General features: G+C 30.0%; 1 protein-coding gene across 4 annotated transcripts in view; it reads left to right on the top strand.

The window, feature by feature from the left end:
• Positions 1–18050, top strand: part of LOC124534583 (GRAM domain-containing protein 2B-like) — a 76187-nt gene that overhangs the window by 12868 nt on the left and 45269 nt on the right. Inside the window, exon 1 of one of the 4 annotated variants that reach the window (XM_047110502.1) lies at positions 2127–2448. The exons of 2 other annotated variants lie outside the window; for them this stretch is intronic. In XM_047110502.1, coding sequence (XP_046966458.1) covers positions 2228–2448 — 221 coding nt within the window. In that variant the 5' untranslated portion in view covers positions 2127–2227. Of the gene's footprint in view, positions 1–2126; positions 2449–10054; positions 10817–18050 lie in introns of those variants that run through there. One more of the 4 variants, XM_047110501.1, reaches the window with a different exon arrangement.

Raw genomic sequence — 18050 nt, 5'->3', positions numbered from 1 at the left:
TCGCTTTATAACCGCAGTGTTACGAAAGCTATTTGAAAATACCTGGGATAACGTCACGTAAGATAAGAGAAAATTTTAAGAGATTTTATAATAAAGCCTTCTCAATTTTCGCATACATATTTTCTCGTTATATACTTGACTACCATTCCAGCTTTACGTGTACAATAAGAGTCAATCTACAACTTTTATATTGAAGAACAATCCCAATGAAAAATAACTTTTAAGATTAGAAAAATAAACATTCTCGTATACATAGAAGCCTTCTTGTATAACTGTTTTTGATGTAAACCACACTGGATTTTCTATTACGTAATTTAAAAGATCTAAGCGTACGGACGGTGGGAAGCGACTTGGTTTCCTATTATCACAAACATTAAAGCTACATTCCTAAACAAAGTGTTTTGTTGATAAATTAAAACTTTTTTTTCTATTAGAGATCCCGATGATTTTTAATAAAGTTAAGTTAATAATCGAAATTTATTTAGTTGTTTCTTAAATATTTAACTGTAAGTGACTTTAAGTTTTTTATACGTACGTCTTTCTTTTGTGTCTATGAACATAGAATATATTATAATATGCATATCTATGTTTTACAAATGGCGACTTTAATTAAAATGCCGCGCGAGTTCGGTCTAATTGGAAGTGGTTTTTTTATCTCGAATCTCATCTAGTAAAGTAGAGACAGCCAAGTATCGTTCAATAGACACTCCGTCGATTTGAAGCTCTACGTTTTGAATGTTTAAAATTCAATTGAAAAAAGAACATTCTATATAAAACGATAACGATAATTGGATATATTGCTTTAAATTTATATTTGACTGAAACTCGGCTTTGTTATTTAAATAAGACAGGCTGGAAATAGCCTAATGGTAGATGGTGGTTCACTACTGACAATATTGTGCTTTTCTAATCACATGTGTTTAATTTTCCAACATTGATAGCAAATTATAACAATATAATTCACTGAATTCAATTACTTTAAATAAATCATGAAATAAATGCGTATATTTTGAAATTGTTATAATCGTCACATAAAAGTATCTTCTGTCTCTTTTTTCATTCTTTCATTATGCACGTCTTTCTTTTTCCGATGGTTTACTACGCGAACCGAGAAAATTAATGAAAAGATTATAATAAAAGCCTAGCATGTTTATAACTTAAACTAGCATAGTATAAGAAGCTAATTAGGAAAAAAGTTTCCTGATGAAAAATAAAACAGATGTATTTGTTGATTTATGTAAATTTTCAATGTGGATGCTTTCAAAGGATTGACTGACTAAGAATATAAATCATAGTGCACATGTATATGTAGTAATTCGACCCGGGGTTTGATCGCAGGACCTATTATTTACCTAATATAATTCTACAGCTTTATAAACCAGCCACTTCACCTATAAAATTGTGATCGATATTTATGTTACCTAGTAAATAATAGTTATTTTTATTATAAAAGTTACACATACGTGTAAATTTTAAATGAAGCCTTACATCTGACATTTAAAACCAGGGCATGTGGTCAACCTTCCATAAAGAAAATTTATACACTTAGCCAAGAAAAAATATGCTGAGCTCAGATTATAATAATTAGAATCAAGGTGGCTCGTAGAAGGCCGCGGATTCAAATGCGGGTAAGCATTACCCACAGTGAAGTTGTTTTTGTAAACAATTTCAATTTTGTTCAGTGTTAAAGGAAAATATAGTGAAAATACACGTATTGTTTTATAAAATATTCTAAGGCTCTTAAAACCTTGTCGAAATCGTAATTTTTACAAGAAATAATACCATCGAAAAAGGACGAAACTCTAGATAGTTTTAACAATCAATCGAAAATGATCATTGACGCCCAAATGCATAACCTAACCTAACACGTGGCATAGGCATTGTATTTATTTGTTTGTAATTACCGGTTTCGTAAAATATTAAACCATCCTTTAAACGGACTTAGAGCAAGATTTTTTTTGTTTTATATTCAGTTTTCGAGATATGTAACTCATTTGTAAGTTTGATGAAAATAAAATGTTTTCACATTCAATTTCATTTAATTACTGTTTCACAGGCATTTAATCACTGTTGACTTAACTCTGCCTTATCTTTAAAAGTAAATATATAACAGAAAGACGCATGATAACAATCAGTTCTAGCTAGGACTGCATCATGTTTTGGTGATTAGAATTGTGTTATTTGTGATACTTTTATTTTATAACCGATAAGTGAAGTGTTTGCCTAAATGTCAAGTGTTAATTGGAATTCCGTGTTTAATGTTACACTTCTAATAGCTAGATGGAAGACGCAAATGGAAAATGAAAACGAAAAATTGCATGTGATAAGATCGCGATCGATACTTCGATGGGCCATTAGGCGCGACAGTCTTCCTTTAGCGACTATAAGAAAAGCTTGGCTTAGAAGTAAACGGAGTATATCGCCTGACGCGCTATCGTGGCGTCGGAGGTAAGCTTCCCATAGATATACTAATAATCATGACTGTAATATGTACTTTTCAGATTTTAATAGTATACATAAACATACCTACAATTTTATAGCGATACCAGAGTGACTAAAATTCATATGTAAGATTTAGGTATATAGAGTTCGTTGATCATTTAGAACTATATTTTATAGAGTTGGTTCAAAGCAAGAGAATGACTAATTATCATATAATAGTTATCTACTTCGCGGTTGTGAAAAAGGGTTTAAAAGTACTTTTTTATTTCACTAGCTCATAGCAAACAATGAGATAGAACCACGTGAATGAAAACACGTGAACCCAAATTAAGCTGTAACAGATACAGTGTGCGTGACGCTTTTATATATACATGGGTGCCGATGTGTGCGTAGAATGACCAATGTATAAATTGTACTTCCGATATAAAGATTATTACTAGAAATGCCCATGACTTGTAAAGCACAATTGTGTGCTTTGTGGTCCAAGCAGGATACATTAATTTAAATAATTGTATTTAATTAACATGACTTTGTAATTTTTAAATGTTAAAAAAGAGTTTCTTGCCGGTTCTTCTCGGTAGAATCTACTTTCCGAACCGGTGGTAGCGTCACTTAATTGTAAAATGACGATTCAAAAGTGCTTATAAAAGCCTACTTTAAAAAGTTTATTTTGATTTTGATTTTTTTGTGCACAAATACGAGAGAACACGAGAGAATGACTTCAGGCATACGACCGTCAGCTTTACCTGGCACGGTAACTCCGAACTATAACTTGTTTTCTATTTGACTGAATTTCGAATCAAGGGATTCTCAAGGATACGTTATATTACTTCGATATAACACCCGCTACAGATATGAAAGTTTTCGGCTTCCTATATTAAATCTTTGCTATGTAGCAACAATTTAGTAAATTGCAATCAAGAATCCTTTATTTTTCTTCATATATATGGCTGGAGCTCTTCAAAATGAGACCATAACCGATTTATATGCTGATGATAAATGCATAGCGTTCCTTAATCACTGGAACAAAAATTGGATTATGCTATTATTAAAAACACATCAATTCATATAACAAATTGCTTGTATTTGTTTCGTTTCATAGATAGCATTTTGATGTAAAATAATGACGATTGTTCTCAGTGAATAGGAAAACAGCAACAAATGGGCTCTTACATTGAAACAAGCGTCTGAAACCATTACGTATTACGTTATTATCCGGATTACATATTATGCTCTATCACTGAAGGATTTTACTTTGTTGAAGTATTAAGTCTTACATAAGGGACTATTTATTTATTACGTAAGACTGTTTCCGCTAGTTACTCCCTTGTATTATAAGAAAAATTAGATCGACCCCTTCCCTCTTGTTTAACATTTATAACGTAAAAAGCAAAATTTAAACATTTGGTTTATTTTAATGTTTATTTTCGAAAGTAACAATTTTTTTAATGTTTATTTGTAATTTCAACGGTTCGTATCCTAGCAAATTTCAGCAATTGCGTGGTTTTTTTGTTATTAAAACTATCGAAACTTTCTGCCACGCCTCGTAAGAAAGCATAAGAAATGTTTGACCGACCGACCCCAGTGAATGAATAGCCCCTAACATAACCAAAGATATAGCAGTAATAGGTCATGAATATCCCACTGCCGGCCAAAAGTCTATATCTTAGTAGGAGTTATATATTCGCCGGGATTTAGATTCTTGTCACTCGTACTTTTAAGGATAAGATTAATTAAGTCGATGATAATATTTTTTTAATTTAATTGTAATTTGTCTAGGCTTTTGAAATTTAAGATGGAAAATGTTCTACATCATGATTCCCTGATTGGTCTAGACGTAAAAGTATCTGATTTTTAGGATAATAATTTTATTATCTTAAACCTAACCTACTAAAATTTTTGGACATTTATTTCTGCTTTTTGATGTAGTATTTACGTAGTGATTGTGCAAGTTATTTTATAAGTATTTTTAATTAAAACTTATTCGTTGTGAAATGGAAACAATACTTAATTAAAAGTGGTTACAATTTAAGGTATCCGGGTTGTTAATAAGGAAACAATTAGGTACATTGAATTAAAAAAATACGATCTATACAACTTTTTTAAAAAGGAAATTATTCATTTGTTTCGTAAAGAAATCGTCTATCTAATATTATTTTATAGCCAGTATTTTTTTAAGAATATATTCGTATTAATAATACTTATAAGCTTGGTAATTACAGGCGCAGTTTAAAATTTTTTTAATAGAAATGTTGCTATGTTTAATGCAACATTTTTTAAATTGTGAATAATATGATACCAAATCGGAAAAACATAGGGCTAATAAGGTAAACATAGGAGTTGAAAATTTGTTTCTGCATGTCATTAAAATATTATTTTACTTGTGAACGAATGAATGAATGATTGGTGCTTTTACGTAAAAAAATTTAAATTGATAAAGTTCATTTCATATTTAATTGATTTAGCCCAAGGTATATGGGTATACCTGAACATGTTAGTCCTATGATACCCGTATACATGTATTGTGGGGCATTTCGACTGATTCGATCATCCATGAATGGAATCTATTCATTCAAGCGTATTTCATTGGACGAATGAACATTATAAATGTTATATAACTATTATGCCACTAAACAAACACCTCTTTGGAAGAAGATGACCCACTTTCAGGAATGGGGCTTCATTTCCTCAAAAGTATACCGTTTGTATAAAGGACTTCGTGAATGCAGACTCTAAGCTTTCAAACGATGATGTATTTTAATGCATTTCTTAAGTAACTTTAATACTTGTTCTATATTAATGCACTTGATTCTATATAGAACTGTTATGTAATTTTTTCAGTATATGTACTGTACGGACAATGCCGAAATCGGTCAGGAGACATTGGACATTGATATGAAGTATCAAAATAACTACTTTTATTTAAGTGAAATATAAAACCTTCTATTGCGTCGGAATAGACAATTATAATATCAGCAATTGATAAACAAACATGGCCGTTATGACGTCCAGGAAAATTGTTTCAGATCCCATAGTTGGCAATGCATTGGAAATATATAAGTATACTTCCCAACGTCGATGGATACCCATCCTCTAAAATCACTCAAATGGTCCATTAACAACTGTAATAAATAGGCACATTTTAAGTAAAATACACGCATAAAATAAATACGATTGTTTTTGCCGCTCATTTGTCGCAATTGTTAGCAATTTATTTTATATATTAATAGAGTCACCTTTTTTCGTGTTACTCACCTTGACCAAAGTTCGACTATTTACCGAAAAACGAAGAAAAAAACGCTTTAACCGATGAAATATTGGATATAACGACGTAGACACTCAGTTGGCAGTTTAAATATAATGTAGGCGGTTCTGAGAAGTAAACAGCATTATGTACATACTAACAATGAAACGATTAACATATAAAAGCGTTCATGGATTAAATAGCCGTAGAGAGGTCCTAAAAGTGTGACATTTTCCTGTATATCAAATTGCTAATATAAAATTTGATATGAAAAAAATACGAATTAATTAAATAACAATTATAGTAGGCCATTAATAAAAATCTGTTATCAATTATTTTTTGGCACAAAATTTTTTATTTTGCTGAACATATCATTTTGAAAATTCGCGATATTTTCAAATATCATTTCTTTCGAAGCTGTCATACTGCACAAAAAGCATGCAATATTTAGACGACAAAATTAATAATTACAAATGTTATCATGCAAGCAGATTAGTCACGTCAGAATCATAAACACAAATACTATTTAATTTACGATAAATTGTAATAAAAGGGGACCTAGAGAACAAATTATCTTTTTATCAGAGTTTACTCTTGGATGGAAAATCTAACAATGCATTTTTTTTTTTACAAATTGGGTTTAGACTCTTATGTAAGCATGTTTAAATTTTCAATCGTAATCTGATTTTGAGTGCATAGAAATTAAAAAAGTATTGTTACAAAAAGTTACAATATTTTCATGGAAAAGAAAATATATGGGCCCTGTTCAATATGTAGGTGATAAATTAAATTAGGGCCGTAAAATCAACTGGAATTCAGAATCCTTCAAGAAAGGTACAAATTGACAATTCTGCTTAGGTATAAAGTTGTTCCTCTATAAAAGGATAATTAGATTATTTGTGTTATCGCTTATGTATGACGACCTCCGTGGTCGAGTGGCGTGTACACCGGTTTTCATGGGTACCCCACTCCGTGGTCCCGGGTTATATTCCCGGCCGAGTCGATGTAGATTATCATTAATTTTCTATGTTGTCTTGGGTGTGGGTGTTTGTGGTACCGTCGTTACTTCTGATTTCCCATAACACAAGTGCTTTGGCTACTTACATTGGGATCAGAGTAATGTATGTGATGTTGTCTCATATTTATATTTATATTTATATTTATATTTATATTTATATTTATATTTATATTTATATTTATATTTATATTTATATTTATATTTATATTTATATTTATATTTATATTTATATTTATATTTATATTTATATTTATATTTATATTTATATTTATATTTATATTTATTATTATGGAAAAATCGCAAACAAACAATTTCCAACTCTATCAGTAGAAACGAATGAATAAAATATTCTAAACATTCAAAGTCACGGATGTAATTTCATAAAGATGTATTCGTATTACGAAGTCGTACATTGTCACAGTTTTTCATCAGGGATGTCAGAAATCGGGACACTTGCCAAAATTTCATGTCTGAGGCCGCCACGCCTTCATTTAAACATTGTGTCGCCAGATTTTACGTCATTTAGTATTATTTTTACGCATCTTAATAGTAAATACGTCTCAAGGTTTTAATGGGAATACTTTGTATCTAGTTTTTTTTTTTTTTTTCGTTTATACAATAATTTTAGTATTAAACATGAAATAAAAAAATTAAAAAGCACAATTTTCGCATTAGTCATTTACAAATTAATCTATACTTCTTTATAATATTAATAGAGATTACGGTTTAAATATAAACATTAAAATAGAAAAGAGAGGCCGCGTTGTATCAATTCCAGCTTACTTAATCGGTATTGAAGGCATCGTTGGCGGTTTTCTCGGTTTTATTGCAATATTATCGCATGTGGCCAAAAAAACATATCTGCATGTCTATGGCATTCGAATTTATATAACATACAAATGTTAAAAAAAACATCTTTCCAAGTTAATATATAAATAACTATAATATGTATTTATATATTCAATATGTTTATCTAATCAGAAAAGACATTAAGTTTACTACGTGTGTTGGCGTGAGTACGTATCATATTGAATTAAATGACGACATCTAAGATCTATAATTAATATTGTTATTGTAGAACACGATGACAGCTATCCCAGATTTTCTGAAAGGAATTTCTTTGATGTATGATCTCGATAAAGAAAACTTTTCCTGTATCATTGTTTGCTTCTTTAAAAGATGTTTATAATTGTGTAAACATAACGATTTAACTGAATAAGCTTGCGCCTGCTGTCAGTGTCAGTAAATAAGTATATATTTTCATTTTTATGACTTGATATTAAACAAAACACGCTCATTCTTGTTATTCGTAAGCCTGCCTAACATTTTACCATATTTCCGCCTTTTTGTATGTATGGCATAAATTGGCGGAATGATGTTTCTGCCACAAATAAAATCACGTAATAAATCAAACTTGTTGGCGTTTCTCTTTCCGTACCTATGTCATCATCACATTTTCATGATTCATTTCTCTTTAGTTAAATAAACAGTACATAAACTTAATACACGCTTCACAATTTTTGATTAACTTACGTCCAATGATGTTGTATTAAACAGATATGTTATCAACGCGCAAAAAGTGAAGACTAGAAAACGTCCTAATTGGGACGTTTGTCTTTAGTCGTTTTACGTAGTAATGCGTTATAATACATCATAATTACGTAGTAATACGTTTTGCGTAATTATAACATCTAGTTATCCCTTTTACTTATTGTTTTTATCAAGGTATTCTTTTTACTTTTAACGAAATGTAAAAATAAACTAAAATAAACGGTCCCCGGCACGGCACACTTTTTTCTGTTGTTTAGTTTAGTATGGATATAACATATCTGTTTATTAGAATATCATTGCTTACGTCATTTTTGACTAGATAGTGCCTTAAAACATCGTACTTTAACCATGAATGTGTCCATAAAAACGTACAAAGAAATCAAAATCCAACGATAATAAACCTTAGCAAAAAATTTGCAAGTTTATTAAATTTTGATAAATTACAAAAACATGAAGTACCTTGTTTTTAAAAGATAGGTACTGTTCTTTTGTAAAGAGTCAAACAGATAATTTAAAATAATTATTATTTAACTTGACGACGTGTTGTCTATGAGAAGATTGAGAGAGAAAAAACAAACTTAAAAAAAAAGTGAATAATAAACATTATTGTCTTTAAACTAGAAGAATTGTCTATATTTCATTGTACCTACTTTCATTATACACAATATTTAGGATTACATCAATACAATAATATCATTGTGTTTTTCGATAAAACTACGTATTTGAATTCATTTTTATTTTCACGTTCCCCTCGTTTGAAACCAAAGCCCTTTGCTTTGGTTCCCGGTAACCCAGGAGATCCCGTAATTATTACAGGTTTTATAAAAGTATTGATCGAAATAGTCACGCGATGTGCAGGCGATAGTTTTAGTTGACTACTTGAAAATGAAATAAGTTTTGATAGGCAGGTAAATTTTCAAACAAACTTAAACGTCAAGAAGAAATCCATATTAATCTATCTTCTTATATGCGAAGTATAACAAGATAAATTGATGCAGATTTGTAATATTGGTAAAATAATAATTTATGCCCTGTCTCGACACAAGTAAAATCAAAATTATCTAAAAACATCCATATTTTTTTTACCGTTTTGATGTGAAGAGTTAATTAACAAAATTTTATATGTCAGATTTACTACATAATAATTCAATGTATTTTCTGTTTATTTGTATTTTATCATAAAATATTTGAAATAGCAAAAAAAAATATGTTGGTATTAAATAATTGGTTTGTGCAATATATATCTATATCTACCGATTGTGTCACACCCGAGCAAAAAATGCGTAATTTCTGAGTGGCTGTATCAATAAGATACGCGTAAATATTTTTATATCCTTTCACCACAAAGTTTGTAGCCGTCGCGTCAGTAGGATGTCAACTGTCTCACACAGCTTAAGCTAGCGGCACACATCTAAACAATCTTTTCTTTCAGTAGTTAGCAGTAGATCTGCTAAGCATATAATTTGTGTTAACTTATAGGTATTAAGTTACTATAAAGTACGTAATAAATTGGACTATTTGATGACGTTGACGCCTTGGTTGTGGCCATTTTATTTTACCTATTACTATTGCTTCTGAAATTACCTTCACACATCGTGTATAATTAAAAAGTTTAAATGATTAAATATTTTTTAAACTATTCGACAGTTTAACACGAATTGCGTAATTATTTGTTGTAAATTGCTAGTCACAAAAAATACTACTCATGTGCCTCTGTCGCATGTCTGGCCTTACCTTTAGTCATATAAGAACTGGGCGGGGGCAGGCATGTGCTAGCCGGCTCCGGCGTTTAGTACTTGACTACTTCAGTATTCGTTAGCCGTTGTATAAAGCTATACGAGTGTTTTCGAACGAAAGCGTTGTTAATATTTACAACTGAAGTCTGAACTTAAAAAATATAAATATGTCAGACAATTCATCGATAATATATTAAAATACAAAAAGTTTGTGTTTTTTCTTTTGAATAAGTAAAACGTCTTTACTTATTTCTATTTCACTTTTTTCGTTATTGTAAATTCGGTCTCGTGTGAGCTGTGAACGAAAAGTGACGTCAAAATATAATAGTGAACAGTGGTACTAACAAAATTTAACTTGAATTTGTTTGGAGATTGAAATAGTAATTGGATTAGGAAGAGTACTACATACAAGTGCCTCAATCGAACAAGTTTTGTAAGTTAATAAGTGGGTATGACCTTCTAAATGAAGGAATCATATTATCCTGACGATATTATGCTCTGCTTCGTACAAGGATTCGGTGAACGGGAACCTGGATATGGCAAAGACCATGAGGGAGCTGAATGTGAAACCACTAACATTAATACATTAAAGAAAAAACAAAAACGTAAATTCTTGACAGTCCCTAAAGCCTCAAACACAGGACTGGGCGAGCAAAGTGACATTGAATTTAGAAGGACTGAGTCTGTTGAAGATAAGTCTTTGAAAGATACATTCCTCCGGGGCCTACCAGAGGTAAAGAGAAGCTTCAGTGATAGATTCTCAGTCAATACCGATGCAACTGGAAGTAAAATACCAAAAGGCCTTTCGACCATTAGAAAAACTTGGTGAGAACTTTATATTATTTTAGAAAAAAAGGTTAAAAAAAAGTTATTTTAAACCTATAAATATTGGTTGATATTGATTATAATGAATGCATTACTTAGATATCAATTATAATTGTTATCTTAGTTATCAATAGTTATTGATATATACTAATCATCTGAAGCTATCGTTAATATTAGAAATCAATTAGTAGTACCATCAAATTTAACATCTTAAAATTATTGATTTAAATTACATTTTAAACTCTGCTCAATTATTTTTCTTTCATTATCTCACTAATGGAGTTGATTTATTTGAAATTAAATTAGAACCTCTTCTGGCATGATATATTTCAAGAAATAAGTGGACAAAATTAATGAAACATGGCAGTTTCACATTTATGCTTTTTATAAAGAAGACCAATTGTGTGGTGCTCTAATCCGAGTTCAGTCTTGGTATATCCTTGATTGTTGTTAACACAAACAATACTACATGAACTTCATATTTTCATCAATATTGAGGATTTCTCTATTGTACTTTCAATGCACATAGTTACTGGATGGTAAGTTTGTCTATAAGCTAGTCTAGAGTTGGTATCACACACTCATCGCATATTCTTCCTGCAAAAAGCACTTAGTATTATTCCAATTGATTTAAGCCAAAACTTTAAAAAAGTATGATTCATGTTCATGTGGACAAATTGCAATCCTATTTATATTGAAGATTATTAAAAAGTAGTGCATATTAAAGAATTTTCTTTAATATTTATGTGTACCCTACTCTAAAAATTGAATATATTATTTTTTCAATTTTTCATTTATATGAATCTAATCCAGGCTGTTTACAAGGAATAACTAAAATATCAAACAATACCTGTTGACTTCCAGGCTACTAACTAGTATGACTGTATTTTTTAAATGTTAAAAAATAATTTCTTGACAGTTCTTCTCAGCAGAATCTACTTTCCGAACTGGTGGTAGCTTCACAAATTTAGTTAAATGACGACTCAAAACTGCTTTTAAAAGCCTACTTGTATAAAGTTTATTTTCATTTTCATTTTGAAATTATTTCCAAATGAAATTTTCTAGGAATTTGATTATTCAATGTATTAGAACCTTTTACTTCCACACATTGCTGGCCTCTTTACCAGTGAGCCATTTATTAGTTTATACTTTAATCTTTAGGAAAGAAGTGGTTGATATTGATCTGTTATTGTTATATAAGATAAGATAACACAGGTGTTACTTGTTAGAGTATTAATCAAATGTCACATGATAAGAGTGCTATGATAGGATTAAAATTATAAGTACTTTAACGCTATACATATATGTTGGTAACCAATTTTAAAATTATACTTAGCAACTGTTTTTATATACCTGACTGAAATTGCTTTTGAGGAACATTTCTATAAGGATATTAATAATCAATTATATTGTAGATGTAGATGTTAGCTTTGCTGCAAATTAAATTCTGAATATGACTACTTATTAATCTTAAAGGTTACTGACTCTTTCTTAAATAGTAATATATTTAAAACTTGAATTCATATTAATTTTTGATAGCAAAATTGACATTTGACATTTAATATGCTGGACAGCAACGTCTAAATAAAGATGACGTATGGGGAAAAGAAATTTCTTTACAACCGATATGTGTTGACAGATATAACGCTTTTAAATATAGATACATATAAGATCTGGTTTATTTACACTGCAGCACATGTTATTTTCTATTTTGTAACAGTCTACGAACTCCATAGTGCTTTAGGTTTGTGAATAACAGGAACATGTGCAAATGTTTTGTCAACATTAACATCTGTTGTCTTGACATTGAATCTAGACTAAAAAGGTTACTGTTGTGACCACATAACAATGCAAATAAAAATGTTACATATTATAAAAGTTGCCACAAGAATAATATATTTTTTTAGTTAATGATAATGAATAAAGTTTTAATACAAGATTATCAAAGAATCAGCCATTTGAATTTATATCTTTATTTTAATAACCCCTATATTAAAGCAATATATTTAATTGCTTCCAAATTATGCTTTATCAAGTTTGCTTTAGCAGCAGTTGACGTAAATTATAAAGAATATTGACGTAAGATACGGCTCTTAATAATATATCTTTTGGTGTTAAATAATAGCTATTAAGCATTAACATGAGTATACGGTAACCACACATAAGAATCGTGTTTCACAAAATGCTTGCGTGGTTTATGTCGCAAGCGTTATAATGATAGACTTCTAACATATGTTACTGACCTAGTTTACGTTGAACTACACTACCGAAATAACTGTTACGTTGTTAAGGCCAAGATATTTTTGTTAATTCATGTTTCAATTAATAGAAATGACATATTTACTTAATGATAAAAAATATGAAATTGAACATGACGTGTGTTATATTTCATTGTATTCGTTATTGAACTCTTTCGTGGACATTCAGTCATTCAAATATACTTTCATTAGGCCTTACTGTCGACGCGGCGAGTGATACCGTCTAAGATTCTATCAAAAACGAAAAAAAGCTGCACAAATTCTTAACTTACTAGGAACACTTTAAAAAAGGTTTTTGGTGCAATAACTATGAACACATATTTTTTATATATATTTATAGATATCTACAGGCTGTTGTTGTAATAGATACGTTCACTTAAGTATCTAATTATAATCCATATAATATGTAGTCTATAATAACTTACACATGTCACCGTTTATGACGACGCTTGTTCCTACTAAGTATTTTCAACCGACTTCAAAAATCATCAATTCTTATTTTTGCTATATTTGGAGTCGGTGTCAGCCAACCCTATACTATACCTATCAAAAAACAATAAACTTTAAGAAATGTTTCTTACAAATTACCTTTTATACGATATTATACTGGGTCAATCAAGAGGCTCGTATCGCTTCTTTCTTTTGATTGTTGAAGCGTGTGCCTGTGGCTGACACCGGCTCCAAATATAACAATAACTATAACTACGTTATATAATCGTAAATCGACTTTTAAGTAGTCTAATATTTTTCATTTCATTTTACCTAGGAGGACTCTCAAAAATATGTTAAATATCCAATTATTTTTATTATTTTTTAGTGCTTTTTAATTTGTTTTAAAATACTGTTTTGTTTGAAGTCGGTTTTTCTTTTTGTTAAAATTTTATAGTACAATTTGTCAATAAGAGAATAGAATAGCTCGTAAAGAAATCAACAAGTAAACATTTTTAAGTATCTTTGATCATCATTTTATAGAAAAAGGGATTGTAAAGATAACACCGATTCGAAAAGTAGATTCTACATAAAGTAACCAGCACGAAACTCAACAGATACTTTTTTTTTATACTGAATTACATCGCTAAATATATATATTTACACTTGTACATGCATATAAAAAACAAAGAATAATATCTTCGCATTTTTTGCGTGATAGATGTTAAAAATGTTTTATAAATTTCACAATAGGCAAAGTCAAAAATATCTGCACAGGAAGGATGTGTTGACTTTGCGGAATCGGAAACTGTTGTTAGTTTCCCCTTAACTCTCCTGATTAAACAAAGAATAGTTACTTTGATTCTATAATGTTATTGCGAATGTACCTAAAACTATTTTAAAATAACATACATATGGTGTTCCTAGAGTTCCAAAATTATAGATATGCAGCCCTGTTTTGTACATTGGAAATAGTTTCTAGTACTGTAGCATTACCCCATATTAACACGTTGTACATGTAAGACGTAATATTATGTTATAACCAAGGTATACTATATCAAGCAGTATCAATATCTTAATTGTTTACGTATGTAGTATACATGCTGTGAAGCTCAGTCTTCCCGCTAGGGACTATGAATGAGGTTTCCATTCAAGTATAACCTACAAATAATTTCTTTATATTAAGATACGTATTGTTAATTTTTCTGTTGACTGTATGTAACATGATGCCTTATTTATTACGCGTGAGCTAAAGGATGTCCGTTTAAAAAATAATTTACGCTTACATGATATAATAAAAATGTTACCATGTAAAACCTTATTTGTATATTCGGAGTAAAACAATAGATAACAATGACTGAACAGATAAGATAAATAAGGTTGTTATTAATTACAGCGTAAAAATATTTGTAATTACGAAAATACCGGGAAGTAAAAGGTCATTATATAACATTTAAGTTTATCAAGAAAACGTAGCTTGATCAAGGTTATTTAACTTGTTTCAATAAATATGGTTTATTATAGTTTATTTTATTGTATTTAATAAAAATATAATGTGTACTGTATTGGCTTTATTCGTATTTACAATAATCAGTTGCGTTTGCGTTCGTTGTTCATACCTGTAAACTTTTCCAATTGCAGAACCAGTAAACATATTGCGTATTCTGTGCAGTTTAATACACAGTTTAACACTTGATTAATTTGCTGTTATTAATAATACAACACTATTACACTTAGCTACTTATATCTACTTGATTTTACGATTAAATTGTTCATTTTATGGATACCGAACATTATTCTAATTTTCGACGTTATTAGGTTACTTACCATATTTTAATAGATTTGTCTAACTGAACGGCTACCACAAATAACAGTTATTTTTTATTTTTTTATTTTATTACGTGTACACTTAGGAAAATATTTGCACTTATATAAATAAATATGAAATGCTTTATTTAAACACAATCTCAAAAAATCTAAAATGTGTTTAACTAAAGAAAAAATAAGGAATATATTAGTGATAGGGCTGGTTTTTGCATTACGTCTGGGTACCACACATGACACACCTATCACTTATTCTACCTTCGACTAACAATAAAACAAAGCGTAGGTTATATTGTTTGGTTTTAATTAAAAAATTTCGATGAGAGTAAGGTCTGTTATACGTAGCATAAAATATATACTATTATATACATTCTCGTACATAATAGTTGTTTTACTTGCATTAGTTAGGTACATGCCAGTAATGTCGTCTAGGCTCGCCATTACATTACGTAGTAGGTTTAAATATTGCAGAAATGTTGACAAAAAGCTAGTTTACTGTCAAAAACTTTCTCTATCAGATAATTTCAGGGCGTGCAAGTAATATGTAAAGGGAAAATACATAATTAATGTGTATAACGAAGTTTTATGTTAATAAACGTTAATATTTTTTTATATAGCATCTATAACTACGTATAACTTATTTTTTTTCGTATAAAAAACATTATTTTTTTCTGTAATGTTTGGAAATTCCACTTAAAAGGTATAATAGTTTTTACTTAATTGATTACGAGGAAATTGTTTAAAGTTTGAAGATGTTCAAAGATTCGATCCAAGTATTCAATATTTAAATGTATTTTTTTTTAATTATTAATATGCACATTCAAATTAATAGATCATGCAAGCGTAAAAATACTCGTAGTTCTTAATTTATAATATACTAGTTGTGATCCGTGGCTTTCAGTGACGGAGTTACTTTTGTAACTTTATTTCAAGCAAATGTAGTAGGTACAAATAGCTGTTTTATAGTTACAGACTCAACGACGACGCGAACAGGAAACGTTCTCTAAGTTTTAACCAAGCTAATTATAGTGGGTAAATAAAATCCAGACAGGGCGTTATTCAGAGGGGTATGTCGTAATGATTTCTGCGCAATTGTTGCCCACCTACGCGTACAAGGTCATAATATGTGAACCGACGTATGTACATCGTCTGCTATCATTCGTCATCAACCAAATACTATGAATTATATTCAGTTTAAATCCTTACATCGGCTTAAGATGATTAAATTTCCTTTTGCGTTTTTTATGGATTGTTTATTGTGAAGCCAGCATGCGTAACGCCATTAAAAAATAACGAACAATCCTTGGGTTTCTGCATATTTTAAAAATGTATTGTAAGTTACTTATAATCTTTGCAAAGGTTTAATGTGTTTTTTTTTTTTTTGTATAAATTTTGTCTCATTAGATATTTCGTTCTAGTCGCGATCGTTCGCCGCCCACGAATTGTTCGCATATAAGGAACGACGAATAACCCTATTGAATTAAACATTAACTAATTCCGTCGCGGCTTTTCATATGAGTGTCCTTCTTCAATTGGTTCGGTTGTATTTTGCTTCCCGTTTTAGAGGATCCGTAGCGCGTATGGAAGTTGGCATGGCGCCAAAGTTTCGGTGATTACAAACGATGTATCCGATACATATGGTAGGGGAGAGAACAACGTTTTTGAGTAGTTTTATTTCATTCTATTGTTCTTAAGTCATCGTCCAACAAGTTAGAAAATATTTACAAAGCAACCTAGAAATTGAACGTGTTAAGAATTTGTATTTAATTTTAAAACGGAGTAAGTGTAAAATTAAAGAGTTACTTTCAGAATACGACCGGTGTCAATAGGACCTTTTTCTCTTGACAAATACTTGATTGATGTCCAATTCTACTTACAATTATGAAATATAACTTCCAAATCTATACTTCTAAATATCATAAGTGTGAAAGTAAATCAGTCTGTCTGTCGCCCTTTAACTGCCTAACTAGTGCACCAAATTTGACGAAATTTGCTATAAAGTTTTTTTTGCCTAACTTATGATAACTAAACCCCTAAAATAACTAAACCCCTAAAATAACTATAACCTCTAAAATAACCCCTAAAATAACAATAACTAGTTGCGGGCGGCGGGCGGCAACTAGTTATTGTATGATAAAAAGTTCTAGCAAAAATCGACATACGTCTTACCTGTATATAATTGTTATGGCGATCGATTGAATGTTTTAAAAGTTGATGGGTAGCAAGCAGCAAAATAAAATGAATATTACAAAAAAATATCTTCTATAACCAATCCATTACATTCGAATACCAATCAAAGAAGGAATGAGTAAGCCTTTATGTACCTACTGATTTACGTTTTCCTGAGATTTTGATTTTGTGCACTACCAGTGCTACAAGTTCCGATAAAATTTTAATATACGTTCAAAACGCTATTTTTTCACAAGGTAAGTTCAATGATATTCCGTCAATTCTTAGTGAAATTGTTGTATATTTGGCTTTTGTTCTATTTTGAAATAATAGGCTATATTATATGCATATAGTCATAGTAACCGGACATACTCTGTCTAAGATATACCTACTTTATAAATGTCAGATTATATATGGTACATATTTTTACTTGAAATCATGCAATCATTTGTTATTTTCCTTGAGCTAAGATTAGCAACAGTATTTATCTCATTTATTGTTGTGAAACACAATAGGATATCTACGTCTGAGATATAACTTACATATTAAAGTAA

Source organism: Vanessa cardui, chromosome 13 (assembly GCF_905220365.1).
Source record: "Vanessa cardui chromosome 13, ilVanCard2.1, whole genome shotgun sequence".
Taxonomy (NCBI): domain Eukaryota; kingdom Metazoa; phylum Arthropoda; class Insecta; order Lepidoptera; family Nymphalidae; genus Vanessa; species Vanessa cardui.
The sequence above is the reverse complement of the archived record's forward strand: the minus strand, read 5'-3'. Positions and strand labels throughout refer to the sequence as shown.